At 36.9% G+C, this 22,087-nt stretch overlaps 1 protein-coding gene across 1 annotated transcript in view; it reads right to left on the bottom strand.

Annotated features, from left to right (window-relative positions):
• The window catches only part of FER1L6 (fer-1 like family member 6), a 335,220-nt gene that overhangs the window by 231,002 nt on the left and 82,131 nt on the right, over nucleotides 1-22,087 (bottom strand). Inside the window, exon 11 of the mRNA XM_053715940.1 lies at nucleotides 21,797-21,905. Coding sequence (XP_053571915.1) covers nucleotides 21,797-21,905 — 109 coding nt within the window. The remainder of the gene's footprint in view (nucleotides 1-21,796; nucleotides 21,906-22,087) is intronic.

The following is a 22,087-nucleotide window of genomic DNA, read 5'->3' as shown; positions in this document are numbered from 1 at the left end:
CAATCCCTTAATATCTCAAGGAAGGGATGACTTAAGAAATGTCACATTAGAAAATATAGAGGAAACCACACCAAGTAGCAGCAGAAAGCACATGAAAATTAAATGTATGACAACAAATGCAAGAAGCATGACAGGTAAAATGGGGGAGCTGACGCTCTTAGTTGCAGAAGAGGACTATGATGTTATCAGTATAACTGAAACTTGGTGGGATGATTCACATGACTGAGCAGTTAACTTAGAGGGGTATACATTATTTAGGAGGGACGGGAATAATAAAAGGGGTGGAGGAATCTGCATGTATATTAAACCTAACCTTAAACCTACAATAAGGGAAGATATTTATGATACAAGTGACAATGTAGAGACCCTGTGGGTTGAAATAAAGAGTGGGGGGAAAAATCCTAAAAAAATATTACTAGGAACATGCTACAAGCCTCCCAACATTAGTGACCTGGAGGAAACTCAACTACTTATCCAAATAGGTAAGGCTGCTAATAACAGTGCTGTAATTATGGGAGATTTTAACTACCCTGATATAAACTGGGCCAATGAAACTAGTAATTCAGCTAAGGGGGATAGATTTTTAAATGTTCTCAGGGATAACTTCTTGTCACAATTAATAGAGGAGCCAACTAGGAGTAAAGCTATATTGGATTTAGTGCTATCAAACAATACAGATATAATATCAAACATAGAAGTTAAAGAACATTTGGGTAACAGTGATCATAACATGGTCACATTTGAAATCTATTTTCAAATGCAGTGTTTTAAAGGCTTAACTAAGACTTTTAATTTCAAGAAAGCAAAATTCAACGATTTAAGGAAATCATTAAATAATATAAATTGGGACAATGTATTTTCTAATAAAAATACAGAGAATAAATGGATAATATTTAAAAATGTGTTAAATAAATATACATATCAACACATACCATATGGTTATAAAAATAAAAATAAAAAAACAAAGCCGTTATGGCTAAATAAAAATGTGTTAAGAGAAATTAGGAAAAAATGTAGGGCATTTAAATTATTAAAAGAAAATAGTACAGACTCAGCATACAATATTTATAAGGAATGTAACAAAGCATGCAGAAAAGCAATCAAATTAGCCAAAATTGAAAATGAAAAATTAATTGCCAAGGATTCTAAGTCTAACCCTAAAAGGTTCTTTAAGTACATAAATAGCAAAAAATCTAAGAAGGATAATACAGTATAGGTACATTAAAATGCATGGAGGGTAGCATGATAAATAATGACAGGGAGAAGGCTGAGGTACTAAACCAGTTTTTTTCTTCAGTATACACAAGAGAGGAACCATTGAATGATACTTTGGAACAGAATAGAACATGCCAGTCCATACCACTAACTGGGTTTTGTTTAGAGGATATCAGGAAAAAACTGGAAAATATTAAGGTAAATAAAACTCCAGGCCCAGATGGAATACACCCAAGGGTGTTAAGGGAACTTAGCACTGTTATAGACAAACCTTTACTCTTAATTTTTGAAGACTCATTATCCTCAGGCATGGTACCCCAGGATTGGCGTAAAGCTGATGTGGTGCCACTCTTCAAAAAGGGAAGCAGGGATGATCCAGGAAGCTATAGACCAGTTAGTCTGACATCAATAGTGGGGAAGATATTTGAAGGGATTATAAGGGATTATATTGATGAGCATATTCGTGTAAACAAGATTATGAGTTCTAATCAGCATGGCTTTAGGAGAAATAGATCATGTCAAACTAATCTAATTAGATTCTACGAGGAAGTAAGTAAAAATATAGATAAAGGGGAATCAGTTGATGTGATATACTTAGATTTTGCAAAGGCATTTGATACAGTGCCACATGAGAGATTAATGCACAAAATTAAGGGACTGGGAATAGCTGAAAATGTTAGCTCATGGATAAATAACTGGATAAAAGATAGGGAGCAACGAGTAGTAGTAAATGGATCATACTCAGATTGGACAAAGGTAATCAGTGGCGTCCCCCAGGGATCAGTACTGGGCCCTGTTCTTTTTAATATTTTTATAAATGACTTGGAGCAAGGATTAAATAGCGACATCTCTATTTTTGCAGATGATACTAAGTTAAGTAAGGTCATAAGGTCAGAGCAGGACGAACTCTCTTTACAAAGGGATTTGCTAAAATTAGAACTATGGGCAATTGAATGGAAAATGAGATTTAATACGGAAAAATGCAAGGTTCTACATTTTGGAAGTAAAAATAAGCAGGCTACGTATTTTTTAAATGGGACAAGACTTAGCCAAACACAGGAGGAAAGGGATTTGGGAGTAGTAATAGATAACAAGCTAAAGATGGGTGCACAATGCAGGGCAGCGGCTTCAAAGGCTAATAAGATACTAGCATGTATTAAAAGAGGCATTGATTCAAGGGAGGAAAGCATAATTCTGTCATTATATAAAGCCCTGGTAAGACCTCACCTTGAGTTTGGAGTGCAGTTCTGGGGACCAATTGCTAAAAAAGATATTGCAGAACTAGAAAAAGTTCAGAGAAGGGCCACAAAGCTAATAAGGGGATTGGAGAAATTAACCTATGAGGAGAGGCTAGCCAAACTGGGTCTGTTTTCTTTAGAAAAAAGGCGCTTGAGAGGTGACATGATTACTTTATATAAATATATTCAAGGCCCATATACAGAGATATACTTCAAATGAAATAGAAATGGATACAGCACCCACCACTCACTAGTGCACGGAGAGAGCTGACCAAGCCCAGACGATTCAAGCAAAAGAAGGTAGTCTCCAGCAGTGAGCAAAGTGACTTTTTATTTTAAACACAGGTCAAATACAGCAACGTTTCGGGCTAACAATAAGCCCTTTCTCAAGCCTGACATAAATTAAACAAACCAACATTTAAATAGCCATAATGGCGCCAAACAATTGTGAAAAAATTGCACATATATCGCCCTCCAGTGGTGGACTTGAATATTGCATGTCAAAATACATTTTCTTGCAGTTACAAAAATACAAATGTGTTACAAAATATTATACATTGTATATATTGCAAAAATCAACTTCATAAATAAAGTGCCAAGTGATCCTATAAAAATAGAAATAGAAAGTAAAAAGTTAGAATTGAATGATATTTGTGACAAATAAATTCAATGTGAATATGCTAGTGAAAATAGGTATATTAGAAATATTCAAATATATAAAAATTTAAAATTAATCACAATACTCATATCAGAATGTCTTAATTACCATACATATATATAGAAGCACAATCAACCGAATGGACTATATTTAAAATTAAAAATTGATATATATGGGAATCCTTCAACAAAGGATACCCATATAACAATAAGTCAGAAATTAAAAACTAATGGATACTCAGTATATAGATAGATGATGCCAAAAATGTATGTCCAATAATGTCACTCAAATGGCCTTTTTGACTTACTAATTAAGGCATAATCCATTATGATGCTAGATTTAAATATATAACCAAGGAAATGCAAACCCCTAAGCTTACTAACAGGATTAACCTATTTATCTTGCTTGATGTTAAATTACGATTTTAAATTCTAAATGTTGTCTAATTACACTCCCTATTAAGGCCTTTAGGCCATAAGGTGTTAAGTTCATTAATCCAAAAGGCCTCCCTTTTATTCAATAAGGCCTCTCTATCACCCCCTCTCCTAGGCATGTGTATATGTTCCAAGATCTGAAAACGTAATTGGCTAATACTGTGTCCTGCTTGTAAAAAATGTGCAGACACTGGAGCATCCTTGCCACATCTGATATTTGACTTGTGCTCAGATATTCTCTCACGTGCTTCTCTTGTCGATTGTCCGATGTATACCAATGAACATGAACACTTAACGGCATAAATGATAAACTCTGTTCTACAAGTCAAATATTCTTTAATTCGGTATTTTTTACCTGTATAGGGATGAAAAAATTCTCCTCCCTTAATCATAGAATTACAATTTATACAGGAAAGGCAAGGATAACAACCAGTGCGTCGCTTACCAGTAATGGTTTTCTGATGATACTTATGACTACCAACATCAGCTCTAACCAATTGATCTTTAATATTTGGACTCCTTTTGTAAGCTGGCATTGGTAGTTCATGGAATGCATTAATGTCAGGATGACACTTCTGTAGAATGTGCCAATACTTCCGTATAATTTTATTCACCTGACTGCTCCTGGTACTATATTGTGATACAAATAATAACCTATCGGTCTTATCTTTATTCCTATTCCTCTTGATTATAGTGGGTTCAGACTTTCCAATTCTTGAAATAATGTTTTGCTTTTCTTTATTCACAAGTTCAAACGGGTAACCTCTTTGTACAAATTTGTTTGACATCTGTTCCAGTCTTTTCGTTTTTAATTCAATATCAGACACAATGCGATCTACCCTTAATAATTGACTTTTTGGTATTGCTTTAAAGGTGGAAGGTGGATGAAAGCTGCCATACAGCAAAGTATTATTTCTGTCTGTGGGCTTTGAATAAATATCTGCCTTTAATCCATGTTCCACCTTATAGATGCATGTGTCTAGAAATTGAATAGACTGCTCATTCCATGTCAAACAAAATTTAATGCCATTAACAGACTTATTGAGATCATCAATGAATAATAGTAGGGATCCAATGTCGCCATACCATATGCCAAACACATCGTCAATGAACCTCCACCATGTGGCACCAAATTTCTTAAATAATGTATGTTCATAGACAAAAATTTCCTCAAAATTGTTCATAAAAATGTTGGCATATGTTGGGGCGACATTGGATCCCATTGCAGTACCCTTCTTTTGAAAGAAAAATTCATCCTTGAAAAGGAAATAATTCATATAGAGAATAACCTCTAATAATTCTAGAAACAATTGTATCTGAGATAAACTGAATCTATTGTCATTTTTCAAAACCTTGGCAACTGATTCTATCCCACTTGTGTGTTTAATAGACGTGTATAAACTGGACACGTCAAGTGTAAACAGAATTACCTTAATATTTTCCAAATCCAGTTGTTCAATTTTTTAAAAAAAATCATATGTGTCTTGGATATAAGATGTAGATTTAACCACATATGGTTGTAAAATCTTGTCCAAGAAGATAGAAATATTAGTGAAAATAGATCCTGATCCTGCCACTATTGGTCTGCCAGGTGGTTCTAACTCATTCTTATGGATCTTTGGCAGACAATAGATAACAGGTCTCACTGGATGTTTAACATGTAAATAATCATACAAATCTTTGGAAATCAATCCATTATTTTTAGCTTTACCCAGAATACTTGTAATCTCTCTCTGAATCTTATGTGTGGGGTCATAACCAATCCTGCTGTATACAGAGGTATCACTAAGTTGTTGCTCAATGTATACAGCAGGATTGGTTATGACCCCACACATAAGATTCAGAGAGAGATTACAAGTATTCTGGGTAAAGCTAAAAATAATGGATTGATTTCCAAAGATTTGTATGATTATTTACATGTTAAACATCCAGTGAGACCTGTTATCTATTGTCTGCCAAAGATCCATAAGAATGAGTTAGAACCACCTGGCAGACCAATAGTGGCAGGATCAGGATCTATTTTCACTAATATTTCTATCTTCTTGGACAAGATTTTACAACCATATGTGGTTAAATCTACATCTTATATCCAAGACACATATGATTTTTTTTTAAAAATTGAACAACTGGATTTGGAAAATATTAAGGTAATTCTGTTTACACTTGACGTGTCCAGTTTATACACGTCTATTAAACACACAAGTGGGATAGAATCAGTTGCCAAGGTTTTGAAAAATGACAATAGATTCAGTTTATCTCAGATACAATTGTTTCTAGAATTATTAGAGGTTATTCTCTATATGAATTATTTCCTTTTCAAGGATGAATTTTTCTTTCAAAAGAAGGGTACTGCAATGGGATCCAATGTCGCCCCAACATATGCCAACATTTTTATGAACAATTTTGAGGAAATTTTTGTCTATGAACATACATTATTTAAGAAATTTGGTGCCACATGGTGGAGGTTCATTGACGATGTGTTTGGCATATGGTATGGCGACATTGGATCCCTACTATTATTCATTGATGATCTCAATAAGTCTGTTAATGGCATTAAATTTTGTTTGACATGGAATGAGCAGTCTATTCAATTTCTAGACACATGCATCTATAAGGTGGAACATGGATTAAAGGCAGATATTTATTCAAAGCCCACAGACAGAAATAATACTTTGCTGTATGGCAGCTTTCATCCACCTTCCACCTTTAAAGCAATACCAAAAAGTCAATTATTAAGGGTAGATCGCATTGTGTCTGATATTGAATTAAAAACGAAAAGACTGGAACAGATGTCAAACAAATTTGTACAAAGAGGTTACCCGTTTGAACTTGTGAATAAAGAAAAGCAAAACATTATTTCAAGAATTGGAAAGTCTGAACCCACTATAATCAAGAGGAATAGGAATAAAGATAAGACCGATAGGTTATTATTTGTATCACAATATAGTACCAGGAGCAGTCAGGTGAATAAAATTATACGGAAGTATTGGCACATTCTACAGAAGTGTCATCCTGACATTAATGCATTCCATGAACTACCAATGCCAGCTTACAAAAGGAGTCCAAATATTAAAGATCAATTGGTTAGAGCTGATGTTGGTAGTCATAAGTATCATCAGAAAACCATTACTGGTAAGCGACGCACTGGTTGTTATCCTTGCCTTTCCTGTATAAATTGTAATTCTATGATTAAGGGAGGAGAATTTTTTCATCCCTATACAGGTAAAAAATACCGAATTAAAGAATATTTGACTTGTAGAACAGAGTTTATCATTTATGCCGTTAAGTGTCCATGTTCATTGGTATACATCGGACAATCGACAAGAGAAGCACGTGAGAGAATATCTGAGCACAAGTCAAATATCAGATGTGGCAAGGATGCTCCAGTGTCTGCGCATTTTTTACAAGCAGGACACAGTATTAGCCAATTACGTTTTCAGATCTTGGAACATATACACATGCCTAGGAGAGGGGGTGATAGAGAGGCCTTATTGAATAAAAGGGAGGCCTTTTGGATTAATTAACTTAACACCTTATGGCCTAAAGGCCTTAATAGGGAGTGTAATTGGACAACATTTAGAATTTAAAATCGTAATTTAACATCAAGCAAGATAAATAGGTTAATCCTGTTAGTAAGCTTAGGGGTTTGCATTTCCTTGGTTATATATTTAAATCTAGCATCATAATGGATTATGCCTTAATTAGTAAGTCAAAAAGGCCATTTGAGTGACATTATTGGACATACATTTTTGGCATCATCTATCTATATACTGAGTATCCATTAGTTTTTAATTTCTGACTTATTGTTATATGGGTATCCTTTGTTGAAGGATTCCCATATATATAAATTTTTAATTTTAAATATAGTCCATTCGGTTGATTGTGCTTCTATATATATATGGTAATTAAGACATTCTGATATGAGTATTGTGATTAATTTTAAATTTTTATATATTTGAATATTTCTAATATACCTATTTTCACTAGCATATTCACATTGAATTTATTTGTCACAAATATCATTCAATTCTAACTTTTTACTTTCTATTTCTATTTTTATAGGATCACTTGGCACTTTATTTATGAAGTTGATTTTTGCAATATATACAATGTATAATATTTTGTAACACATTTGTATTTTTGTAACTGCAAGAAAATGTATTTTGACATGCAATATTCAAGTCCACCACTGGAGGGCGATATATGTGCAATTTTTTCACAATTGTTTGGCTATTTAAATGTTGGTTTGTTTAATTTATGTCAGGCTTGAGAAAGGGCTTATTGTTAGCCCGAAACGTTGCTGTATTTGACCTGTGTTTAAAATAAAAAGTCACTTTGCTCACTGCTGGAGACTACCTTCTTTTGCCATATACAGAGATGGCAGAAGCTCTGTTTATTCCAAGAAAATTGTTTCTGACAAGAGGTCATAATTTAAGGTTGGAGGAAAGGAGATTTAATCTCCTGCAACGGAAACGTTTTTTCACTGTAAGAGCAATAAAATTGTGGAACTCATTACCAAAGGAGGTAGTGAATGCCAATACCATAGATACATTTAAAAATAGTCTGGATAAATTTCTGTATATAAACAAAATTCATGGATATGATTGCTAGTATTAAATGGGTCACATTTTAATGGGGTTATTTAAGCTTAACTGGAGCTTTTTGTAAGTATTTTAGATTTGTATAGGTTGAACTCGATGGACTTCAGTCTTTTTTGAACCTTATCAACTATGTTACTATGTTACTTTAGATCTAGGATGGGACGAAATGTTCCCTCCTTTTTGGTAACCACAAATAGATTTGAGTAGAATCCTAGACCTTCTTCCTTTAGAGGGACTGGAACAATAAGTCACAGGGAGGATTGGTCCTTCATGCAATTTAAGAAGGCCTCCCTCTTTACCTGGTTTGAGGAAAGTTTTGACAGGAGAAATCTGCTCCTTGGAGGGCAAGACTTAAATCCTATTCTGTAATCTTGGGTTACTATGTCCACAGCCAATGGATCTGGGACATCGCACATCTAAGCCTGCTGAAAAAGAGAAAGCCTGCCCCCCACCTGATACAAACTCGGATCGGGGGCGGACCCTTCATGCTGATTTAGAGTCAGCAGAAAGCATTTTGTTTTGTTTTCCCTTGTTCCAGGGCTGGCTGGATTTCCAAGTGGACCTTGATTGGTCTGGTTTGGAAGAGGAAGGGGGAGGATTTCTGTCCCTTGAAGTTGTGAAAGGAATGAAAATTAGAAGTCTGTCAACCCCATGGTCTATATTTCTTGTCCTGAGGTAGGAAATATTCCTTTCCGGACGGAATCTCAGAAATAATTTCCGCTAGACCAGGTCCAAACAGAGTTTTACCCTTATAAGGTAAAACTAAAAGCTTGACCTTTGAAGAAACATCAGCCGACCAAGATTTTAACCACAGAGCTCTGTGGGCTAGCACAGTCAAGCTAGACATGTTAGCTCCCAGTCTAATTATCTGCATGTTGGCATCACAGATAAAGGTATTGGCCAGTTTGAAAGCTTTGTTCTTATCTTGGATCTCTTCTACTGTAGTTTACTCAGAAATAAGATCAGACAAAGCATTGCACCAATAAGATGCTGCTCCCGCAACCGTGGCAATACTGCAGGTTGCCACTGTAATCCTTGATGGATGTACATCTTTTTTAAGTAAGCATCTAGCTTCTTATCCATTGGATCCTTCAAAGAGCAACTATCCTCTATAGGAATGGTAGTTCTCTTAACAAGAGTAGACATAGCTCCTTCTACTTTAGGCACAGTGCACCATAAGTCATGAATGGAGTCAGCAACAGGAAACATCTTTTTAAAAACAGGGGAAGGGGAAACGTGAACCCCTGCTTTATCCCATTCCTGAGCTATAATTTCAGACATCTTCCTTGGAACAGGAAAAACCTCCTCAGAAGATGGAGAATCATAAACTCTATCCAGCTTGGAAGACTTTGTGGAGTTAACAGCAACCGAAGGTTCAGAGTAGCTAGGACCTCCCTCAGTAGTAACCGGAGGTGTTCAAGCTTAAATCTAAAATTAACCTCCTCAGATTCTGAAGATTTTTCTGCTAAAGTGTCAGAGTCTGAGATTTCACCTTCAGAAGCTACTAAAGTATTTTCTTCATCAGACAATAGAGAAAGGGCAGACTTAGGCAAATGTTCAGATTTTCTCTTAAGCTTACCTGAAGAAGGTAAAGCTGACCAAGCCGCTGATACTGCAGACGTAATCTAAGTGTCAAAATCCCCAGGTAAATTCACCCCCCAGGAGGTTGAGAGGACACAGAAGGCACAGCATGAGAGACAATTAAGGCTTGGGACGTTTGAGGAGAAAGCTGAGGCATGTCACACACAGCATTATCCTGAGAGACATTTGGCTCAGAAGGGAGTAATTTGTCTTTAAATTTTAGAGTTTTTGATAAGCATGAGGAACAAAATTGCATTGCAGGACAATTTGAGCCTCTAAACATAGTAAGCATTTGTCCACAGACATGGACTGATCTATGAATCCAAGCCAATGTCAAAGTATTGCTTTAAGGTCCCTCAATAAAGGAAAAACTATCGGCTAGATTACGAGTTTTGTGTTAGAGGCTATGCGGTGCTAACGCGCAGTTTTCCCTCACTGCTCACTTCCCTACAGCGCTGGTATTACGAGTTTTTACAAACCCGTCGTTAAAAGACAAGAAGTGAGCGTTGAGCAAAATTTTGCTCCTTACCGCACTCCAATACCAGCGCTGCTTAAGTCAGCGGTGAGCTGGTCGTATGTGCTCATGCACGATTTCCCCATAGGAATCAACGGGGAAAGCCGGCTGAGAAAAAGTCTAACACCTGCAAAAAAGCAGCGTAAAGCTCCTTAACGCAGCCCCATTGATTCCTATGGGGAAATAAAATTTATGTTTACACCTAACACGAACCCTGAGTCTAAACACCCCTAATCTTACATTTATTAATCCCTAATCTGCCGCCCCCGACATCGCTGACGCCTACATTATTCTTATTAACCCCTAATCTGCCGCTCCGGACACCGCCGCCACCTACATTATACTTATGAACCCCTAATCTGCTGCCCCCAACATCGCCGCCACCTACATTATATTTATTAACCCCTAATCTGCTGCCCCCAATGTCGCCGCAACCTACCTACACTTATTAACCCCTAATCTGCCGCCCCCAACGTCGCCGCCACTATATTAAAGTTATTAACCCCTAAATCTAAGTCTAACCCTAACCCTAACACCCCCTAACTTAAATATAATTTAAATAAATCTAAAGAAAATTACTATCATTACCTAAATTATTCCTATTTAAAACTAAATACTTACCTATAAAATAAACCCTAAGATAGCTACAATATAACTAATAGTTACATTATATCTAGCTTAGGGTTTATTTTTATTTTACAGGCAAGTTTGTATTTATTTTAACTAGGTAGAATAGTTACTAAATATTTATTAACTATTTAATAACTACCTAGCTAAAATAAATACACATTTACCTGTAAAATAAAACCTAACCTAAGTTACACTAACACCTAACACTACACTATAATTAAATAACAGCTAGATTTAGAGTTTTGTCGGTAAGGACCCGCGTAACTAACGCCGGCTTTTTTCTGGCCGCACCATAAAAATAACTCTGGTATTGAGAGTCCACATAAAGGCTGCGTTAGGCTCCAAAAAAGGAGCGTAGAGCATATTTAACGCAGCTTCAACTCTCGATACCAGAGTTGCTTACGGACGCGGCCAGCCTCAAAAACGTGCTCGTGCACGATTCCCCCATAGGAAACAATGGGGCTGTTTGAGCTGAAAAAAAAACCTAACACCTGCAAAAAAGCCGCGTTCAGCTCCTAACGCAGCCCCATTGTTTGCTATGCGTAAACACTTCCTAAGTCTGCACCTAACACCCTAACATGTACCCCGAGTCTAAACACCCCTAACCTTACACTTATTAACCCCTAATCTGCCGCCCCCCGCTATCGCTGACCCCTGCATATTATTTTTAACCCCTAATCTGCCGCTCCGTAAACCGCCGCTACTTACATTATCCTTATGTACCCCTAATCTGCTGCCCCTAACACCGCCGACCCCTATATTATATTTATTAACCCCTAATCTGCCGCCCACAACGTCGCCCCCACCTGCCTACACTTATTAACCCCTAATCTGCCGAGCGGACCGCACCGCTATTATAATAAAGTTATTAACCCCTAATCCGCCTCACTAACCCTATAATAAATAGTATTAACCCCTAATCTGCCCTCCCTAACATCGCCGACACCTAACTTCAATTATTAACCCCTAATCTGCCGACCGGAGCTCACCGCTATTCTAATAAATGTATTAACCCCTAAAGCTAAGTCTAACCCTAACACTAACACCCCCCTAAATTAAATATAATTTTAATCTAACGAAATTAATTAACTCTTATTAAATAAATTATTCCTATTTAAAGCTAAATACTTACCTGTAAAATAAATCCTAATATAGCTACAATATAAATTATAATTACATTGTAGCTATTTTAGGATTAATATTTATTTTACAGGCAACTTTGTAATTGTTTTAACCAGGTACAATAGCTATTAAATAGTTAAGAACTATTTAATAGCTACCTAGTTAAAATAATAACAAAATTACCTTTAAAATAAATCCTAACCTAAGTTACAATTAAACCTAACACTACACTATCAATAAATTAATTAAATAAACTACCTACAATTATCTACAATTAAACCTAACACTACACTATCAATACATTAATTAAATAAAATACCTACAAATAACTACAATGAAATAAACTAACTAAAGTACAAAAAATAAAAAAGAACTAAGTTACAAAAAATAAAAAAATATTTACAAACATAAGAAAAATCTTACAACAATTTTAAACTAATTACACCTACTCTAAGCCCCCTAATAAAATAACAAAGCCCCCCAAAATAAAAAAATGCCCTACCCTATTCTAAATAACTAAAGTTCAAAGCTCTTTTACCTTACCAGCCCTGAACAGGGCCCTTTGCGGGGCATGCCCCAAGAAGTTCAGCTCTTTTGCCTGTAAAAAAAAACATACAATACCCCCCCCCCCGCAACATTACAACCCACCACCCACATACCCCTAATCTAACCCAAACCCCCCTTAAATAAACCTAACACTAAGCCCCTGAAGATCTTCCTACCTTGTCTTCACCCTGCCAGGTTTACCGATCGGTCCAGAAGAGCTCCTCCGATGTCCTGATCCAAGCCCAAGCGGGGGGCTGAAGATGTCCATGATCCGGTCGAAGTCTTCATCCAAGCGGGGCAGAAGAGGTCTTCCATCCGATTGAAGTCTTCATCCAGGCGGCATCTTCTATCGTCATCCATCCGGAGCGAAGCGGCAGCATCCTGAAGACCTCCGACGCGGAACATCCATCCTGCCCGACGACTGAACGACGAATGACTGTTCCTTTAAATGACGTCATCCAAGATGGCGTCCCTCGAATTCCGATTGGCTGATAGGATTCTATCAGCCAATCGGAATTAAGGTAGGAATATTCTGATTGGCTGATGGAATCAGCCAATCAGAATCAAGTTCAATCCGATTGGCTGATCCAATCAGCCAATCAGATTGAGCTCGCATTCTATTGGCTGTTCCGATCAGATAACCTAGATAAAGAAGTAACAGTGATACACAAATCACTGTGCTTCTATAGGAGGCGCTAACAGAGATACAAGGTTGATATGATTCCCTATATATGCAAATATTGTAGTAGTAATAAGCAAATAGCAATGGGTATAGGAAAATTGAGCAAATAATAAACAAATAATAAATATTGATAAAACAATATAAAAGGAAGAAATGAACCAGCCAAATAATAAAAAAGTCCAAAGGATGTCTTCCACGTCCCGAAGCTTGATAGGCTGCTCTCTGTCGTCACCCAAAAGGATGATATACTTCTGTAATGATGAGATAAAAACAAAAACAGAGGCGCCACATGTGTAGGTCAATAAAACCAAAGAAATCCAAACAGCGACAGAATAAGGGTACTCACAAACGGGGCGGCACTCTATTGTGCCAGCAGGGACAGGCTAGTATTTCAACAGCAAACCAGCTGGCTGTGTGACAGATCTGCACTGGATACGATCAGCGCTGGAGTTCTCTGCTTTTATGGCCTCTAGCCGATGTTCCCAGAGTGATATTTCTCCTCAACTGGAGCTGCAATGGAGCAGGAAGAAGGGCTGGACTTGTTTTATACATAAATATATTGCTTCTTTCTTTCTAGCCTTTTATTAAATCTTTTTTTTTTTTTTTTTTCTTAATTTATATATTTCTGTGAAATGAATAAAACATGAAATAATTCCACTGTGTGGCAGGTCGCATTTCTAGGGAGCTCTACAATTGAAAATAACCTTCAGTAATGTTATCTAGTTTTGGCTCATTTTGAAGAGAAACTATTGGCTTGTGAGGATATAGAGATGAGTTTTGACCCTCGAAGAAGTGGTTTGATAACTTTGAAAGCGTGGCTTTAACCTCTACTACCCGACTACGTTACAAGGAAAACAGAAGTCTATAGGCCACAATAGCTACTAGACATCGGAATCAACAGGGTGTTCACTTTACTTTCCGTATTGAAGGACAATGACTACAAAACCGCTAGAAGATGAGATATCTGGGATATTGGAGTGCTACTTCTCTGAAAAATTTGTAATAATCTCCAGGTGGTTCACACAACCGACTACGCTACACGTAATCCAAGATGGCGCCACACCACTACTACGCACTGCTGAACCTATGAAGCCTGACTACTCGGTGGTGGACACGAAGGTCTTGATGTGATGAGCTGACAGCGTGGATATCCGGAATCCACCGGAGACATATCCGCTTCAGCCGAGTCAGTTGCCCAGGCTAGGCTACTATTTAATGCCTGTGCAATTAAGCTCTGTGGCAAAGAGCCGACATACCACTAGTGCTGAACTGTTAAGGCAGACTAGGGAGAGGAGAGCCGTTGCGGTGAACATCAGAGAGACCTCCAGAGGGGACCATCTACCTGCGGTTGACTCTGAGGAGAGGGGCAGCAATTCTGGATATGCAGCGGTAGCCACAGTAAATACAACCCTGATACTGCCTATACCTAATAACTTGCAACGTGGTGGTAAGCCTGGAAACGACCTTCTCTCTATGGCCTCTTTCACGTATACAGCATTTCACATTGTCCCGGCAGTGGAGAAGGGGACGATAAAGGGACTATTATTCCTGGAAACTGAGCCAGTGATTCCTAGAGGCATTGGCTAAAGGGTCTGTACCGTAGCTCCTCAAATCCATTATGTTTTGTGTGGACTTATTGGCTGCTCTGGAGAACTGTTTTGTTATCCCTTAAATGTGTTGTATGATAGGTAGATACTCATGCTTGTTTAAAAGTTTCCTAGTTATACACTTTTATATTTTTTGACTCTCTAGCTTGTATATCATGTATAATGGTGCCCCTGTTGAGTTAAATTCTACCTTTCAGAGAACAAGATATTTTGTGGGGACCAAACTTGCATTATTATCTCTGTTCATATGTTTCAGGCTTATTCTATTTGACAAGCCATATTTCCTAGATTACAGATTTCTTCCGTGCGACTTTATTGCCACTCTGTCTAAGATTATTATTTATGTAATGATAACAGGATATAACACCTTTATATATTATTCCATTCCCTATTGGATATAAGAGTATTACTACGGGAGACTTCATATATTTCATATATTTTAGCTTAGATTGCTTGATAATACAGGATACACCTAACTGCATATATTACCTAATAAGGCATTTTCAATACTGCTGTATATGTGTTACTGTGCCCTGCTCTTATAATGATAACCTCTCACATGGTATAAATATCCTCTCTGACACAAACTATGCTAACACATTGTTTATTATATATATCTATTTATGTGTATTGTATCCAACAGGAGGTTTTATTGTTTGTTTTCTGTTTATAGTATAGCAGGTTGATTGTTTATGCGACATTTTAAGTTGCAGCTTTCAGTGTAACTCAATCACTCAACATGATAACGTGGCTTGCACAACACAATTTAGTTACTCTCTTTTACTGGTCTGTTGGGGTAAACTATACGTGACCAGAAACCCAGCCAGGGGTTACATTATTTTAACCATAAATAGTATGCTAGAAGTCTCCTGTGCATTGCTTTTTACGTAATGTAATCAACAAGTTGCTTGGGTGTAGGGCCCATACCCAAGTGATAAGTTCTGGTGCTGACTTAATGTTAATAACTAGCTGGTTTACAATAATTCAAAGATACCCTATGCTGAACAATCAACATTGATAATTTCTCCCAAAAGTTGGGTAATATATCTGGTGACAAAGTGTAGTTTTCTAGTTTCGCCACTAGAGGGGTGTACAGGTTCAGTTATGGTTAGACTTCTGCTGCAGACTTCATTTAACGATAGGTGCCTATAAGCTTTATATTTTGAGCTACCTCCTGTCCCCCTGGTTTACATACTGTTCAGGGTATAGAGGGTGGATGACTGAGAACACCTATGCACTCAGTACTAACAGACATGTGTTACAAGACAGTAGTTATATTATTTATTTTTTTGCCTCATAAACACTATTCTCTGGCCCCGTGGGACATATCCAAGTATGTGTTTGCTAAACTTACACCAGTACATAGGTTCTTATTTAATATAATATCCCCTGGTTTATGGTTTATAGGGCTATGAGCTCCATTAATATTTCCCAGCCGACTGTATCTCCCCTCACCCTTTCCCGCTCTACATTTGTGAGCGGGTCATATCCACTACCCCTTACCCATCTGTGTCCAGTGGTGACAACAACCCCTGAGGGGAGATACTACATAAGTCCTTTTACCAGATGGATCCAATGGTGATATATTCCCTTACCAACCCAGTCTTAAACCTATATTTCTTTTTTTTTCATTACATCCTCACTCCATTCGATTTCATTCTTGTTCCTCCGCCCCCCTTGAAACCATTGAGCCTACTTCGTAGGCAAAGGAAAATGAATCCTATAGAAACATTTATTTTCTTTTTGTATGACAACCACCTAATTCATTCATCATCATTAATTCCTTTTAATGATCTTAGCAATATTGGGATATTAAATGTACACAGATGTTTGTTCAATTGTTCTTCTCTAGATAATGAGGATGTGTTGATGAGTGTACCACATCTGTTTCCAAGAGACTGACATGTTATTCATGATGGTTGATACTTATTTCGTATTTATTGTTGATATATATATATTTAATGTTATATACTATACCAAGCCCAAAAGTGGCTATAGACCCATTTTACTCACCTCCGACGAGAATTTATATTATACCATGGTCCAAGAGTGGCCTACTATTTTCAGAGGAGGTATATATCCATATAAAAATTAGGATATCATTATTTTTGCCCATTACATTTTGAATTATTATTTACCTGATTTTACACTGTCTACTGTTGTGAATGATATCCCAATGTTTGTAACATTTAAGTTTTGTCAATTCTTCATACGCTGTATATGTTTATAATATCCTCAATAAAAATTTTAAAAAAAAAGCCCCCCCAAAAAAATTCAGCTCTTTTACCTGTAAAAAAAAATACAAACAACCCCCCCAACAGTAAAACCCACCACCCACACAACCAACCCCCAAATAAAATACTATCTAAAAAAACCTAAGCTCCCCATTGCCCTGAAAAGGGCATTTGGATGGGCATTTCCCTTTAAAAGGGCAGTTAGCTCTTTTGCAAGCCCAACCCCCTAATCTAAAAAATAAGATGGCTGCTTGTTGAACTCTGTCTAACGGTGAGAGCTGATAAAACTGCTGTTTGTCTCTCTGGAAGCTGTTGGATCTTGTCCTTTTCAAGAGAACTGAAACTACCCTTATTTTTGCAGCAGATCCATATGACTTTTGTACACCTTTAAAGAATAAGCAGCCCAAAATAGAGAAGATACGCAGCAGAGGCCTGGGAGCGGCCTGTACCTTTCTCTACCCCCCCCCCTATTGTTCTGATTTATCAGTATATCCAGCCAGTTGTGCTGTAGTAAGTTTACATATAGGAATTCAGTTTGTCAGATTAATTCAGCTACAGAATAATTGAGTCACTAAGTGCTCATTTCTCACGTGTTGAGGAAGAAGTAACCAGAGAACTGCGTCTGTCTATGGAGGAGACTTTTACAAAAAGAAAGACTAATCTAGTGGAAGTTCTTCAATCGAGACTTAAAAAAGTGCCATTACCTCAATCACCATTCATAAACGAGGTGAGTTCACCTACAGATTGGGAGGAATCGTTTAATAGCCGAGAGCCTGCCACCATAACCCGGCATATGACGTATCTGCAACAGGAGGATATGGAGCAGGGGACAGGTCGGAGAGGTATTCTGAATAAGAAGCGTGTGTTATTGCAAAGTGCCACCCCAGATGAGTATAGCTGGCAAGAGCCTTATATCTTTGGAGAAGCCTACCGGTTACTTATGCATCACGGGGCGGTAGGATCTTGGATTTTGTCCCCCTATCAGTGAAGGTACTACCAGAGCCCGCTGCGAGGCGGCCGATTGTGGCGGGTAATACAGCTTGTTTGGAATGGGGCCCCATTCAGGACATGATAGTGTGTTTATGGAGTCTGGTTATGCAGAGTTTTCGGATCTGGAGGTCGGGAGTAATTGCGGTGGTTATGTCAGGTACGCTCCATTGTTATGTCTGGCTACCGGAGATTACAGCGGGAGAGCTACATTCTTGCCTCCGTTTTTACTCAGAGACTTATCATTCCCCTAGTGCTCACAAACCGGCTGGGGTTGGTTAAAATATTGACTTATCGCCTGTTAATGCCGGACTCTATCACTCGGCTAAATTGACATATTAACTAAGTGCCAGGTAAAGCCAGACTTCATTAATTAGCTTGTATGATACCTGTTGTGACCCTCTAAATACCCTGCAATAAATAACTGATAATAATCCGGAAAGTATTGTAGCTTAAAATTCTAAGTTCCCTGGTATCTATAGAATGTTCAATCTGTTTTGTTTTGCTTAAATAATGTTCAGGTTTTTTTTTTTTTTCTTTTTATTTCTCTATACCTTTGTACGTTTTGATTAATCTCACCTACATGTGTATATATATTACTTCAGTTACATGTATACTCTTGATTTATATACACCAGTTATCTAGGCATGGTAGTTTCAGAGATATACAGGTTCCTAAACTGGGGGGAGTGTTACTTTAAATATATTAGAGAAGGGACAAGATTTCAGAAAGATTCCTCCATGTGGGTATGTATATTTATATGGCAGGGAGCTTATGAGAAGAAGTGAATATATACTCCCTGTTATTTAAACTATATACTTGCCTATTGTTAATTGGGATGACTTATAGAATGTAAAATATATACTTCTCATACATAACCTAGATCCCATGTAGGATGCAGTTTCGATATTACTCATTATACCTTTTCAGGCTGTTCAAGTAAACTGAGTTTGTATATCTTTATGTTCGATGGTATAGTTTAATAGCCTTTAATGTTTATCGTATAATGCTACAGCTGAGGAAGAAGTTTAGCTTTGTATTTGTTCATTTTCCCTATAAGTCCCAGTAATTATGCCAATGTAGCCCTTTTGGATCACTTGTAAACATATATAGAGCTTGCAGGGTCAGTTGTATAGGAGCAACTGCTAGTTCTTCAACCCTTGTCAGGTATATATATACAATTTAGTAGGCATTTAAATTCTTGCTCAGATCTATCAGAGCACTTGCTAGGTTCCATGATTCTCTAATCTTTTTACAGTCTCCTCCGTGTATATGTGTATGGCATGTTTTGACCAATCCCCCTATATAGTTGGTTCACCATTTTTTAGTTCACTATATGTATATAAGCTGTGTTTTATTTCTAAACTAGAGGTCCAAAAGTGACCTAAGTATTTTAAGTATAAGACATAGTATTGTTTACTATGTTACATTAGTTTTTAACAGGTCTATAAGAGATCTGACATTAATATCACCCTCCTGTAATTCTCTTTTCTTTTTTAATAGATGTCTGAGAGGCCCAAAAGTGGCTTCATTTTTGTCACAGGAGGTAGAAAACCTGAGGATTAGTATTAGTTAGTTTTTCTTCCTGCTTTATTTGACCACAATACGATTATTTAGACATATGGACTGAGCTATTGTATTCTATTTTATTGTTTATGTATGCATTTATCTGCTTATGAGATAGCCCATTGTTAATGATATTTTGTTTTATTGCTCATGTATACATTTATCTATTCACATGCTATTCCATTGCTATGGAATATACTATCTGTAAGTTCGGGATATTATATGCCAGAATTTTTTGTATGTTTATATCAATCCTGAATAAAAAATATTAAAAAAATAAAAAATAAAAAATAAATAAATACAAACTTGCCTGTAAAATAAAAATAAACCCTAAGTTAGATACAATGTAACTATTAGTTATATTGTAGCTAGCTTAGGGTTTATTTTATAGGTAAGTATTTAGTTTTAAATAGGAATAATTTAGGTAATGATAGTAATTTTCTTTAGTTTTATTTAAATTATATTTAATTTAGGGGGTGTTAGGGTTAGGGTTAGACTTAGATTTAGGGGTTAATAACTTTAATATAGTGGCAGCGACGTTGGGGGCGGCAGATTAGGGGTTAATAAGTGTAGGTAGGTTGCGGCGACATTGGGGGCGGCAGATTAGGAGTTAATAAATATAATGTAGGTGGCGGCGGTTTCCGGAGCGGCAGATTAGGGGTTAAAAATGTTATTATAGTGTTTGCGATGCGGGAGGGCCTCGGTTTAGGGGTTAATAGGTAGTTTATGGGTGTTAGTGTACTTTTTAGCACTTTAGTTATGAGTTTTATGTTACGGCATTGTACCATAAAACTCTTAACTACTGACTTTTAAATGCGTTAGGACTCTTGACAGGGTAGGGTGTACCGCTCACTTTTTAGCCTCCCAGGACAGACTCGTAATATCAGCGCTATGGAAGTTCCATAGAAAAAAGACTTTACAAAGTTTACGTAAGTCGTTTTGCGGTAAGTCCAAAGAAGTGTGCGGTGACCCTAAATCTTCAAGACTCGTAGTAGCAGAGGGCATAAAAAAGCAGCGTTAGGACCTCTTAATGCTGCTTTTTTACCTTAACGCACAACTCGTAATCTAGCCGTATATTGCTTTAAGGTCCCTCAATAAAGGAAAAACTCTATAACCCCTCAGCCAAGTAAAAAGTCCTCAAGTTTCTTACTGTAAACCTTATGTCTCAATTAAATGTTAAGCACATAATATAAATGATCTGTCCAAGAAAACATATTCTTAACTAAAAAAGGATAACTTGTCCCAAAAAATGGATCCATAAGAGGATTAACCTCTGAGATGCTGCTCTCCTTCAGTACCTAGAAGTCAAAGGCACTTACATTAGATCCTGCAGGACAGATGCTGCTCCTTAGGTGTGGCAAGTATTTCACACCCTGTCATGGACCTGTAGGAAAAGAAAGTCCAGAGTAACCAACTCTGGCTTTCTGCAAAGGGGTAGCAAAGTGTTAAAAGTAAAGCAAAGACTACCTCACCGCCTTTTAACTGCTAAAAGCCACTGCTACTCTTACTAAAGAGATTGACATGGACATAGCTAGACCCCAATCCTTTCTTGCAGGGAAAAGTACCCATTAAAGGATTAAATATCTTCAGACACCAACTGTGCACATCCACCATTGACAGAAGCAAAGAGAATGACTGGGGATTATGGTTAAGGGAAGTTACATTTAACAGCTTTGCTGGGGTGCTCTTTGTCTCCTCCTGCTGGCCAGGAGTTGAATATCTCACTAGTAATTGGAATGACGTTGTGGACTCTCCATGCCATAGGAAAGAAATGTATTTTCTTTCAATAATGTACAAAGACTTGGCATGCCATTGTTTCATATAATGTATAATGTCTATCCACTGGAAGGTCAATTTCTTCTGTTACCTTTTGTTTACAAAGCTTTTCCTTTAACTATTTCAGCAATACTGACATTTTTAGTATAGATAGGTGGTTGTTTCATTATGAAGAACAGCTATTTCAAATGAAAAAAATAAATGTAAACAATTTAAAGTTTAGTTAAATACACAGAAGCATTTTTTACTATTAAACGATCTTTTAGCAGCAATAAAACTGAAAGATCGGTTCTACTAAGAAGGTATGTAGCTTTGCATAACAGCACCAAGACCTCTGTCAGGTGCTTGTAAGTTTGGATATCAATAAAGTTGGTGTTTTTAAACAATGACATTATTATTACTTACCTACAGACACCTCAAAACTTATAGGTTTGTCTCCGATCTTCCTATCGATTAGTGTTGCTTCAAAAAATGACCCAAAAAGTAAAAAGTCTTCCATGTGTTCTTCCTGGGCCTGCAAGCAAAGTTACACAACAATAAACATGATATCTAAAATAGTAATGTAATTAATGTAATATTTATTTATTACAAATAGTTTTTTTTCTTGCAACGGAATCTTTTTATTTAAACAGAAACATTTTAAACGCAACTAATTCGTTTTAGTAACTTTAGATTTGTGTTATCTTATGCTGATTA

The sequence above is a fragment of the Bombina bombina genome, chromosome 5 (assembly GCF_027579735.1).
Source record: "Bombina bombina isolate aBomBom1 chromosome 5, aBomBom1.pri, whole genome shotgun sequence".
Classification (NCBI taxonomy): Eukaryota; Metazoa; Chordata; class Amphibia; order Anura; family Bombinatoridae; genus Bombina; species Bombina bombina.
This window is presented reverse-complemented; position numbering and strand designations above follow the sequence as displayed.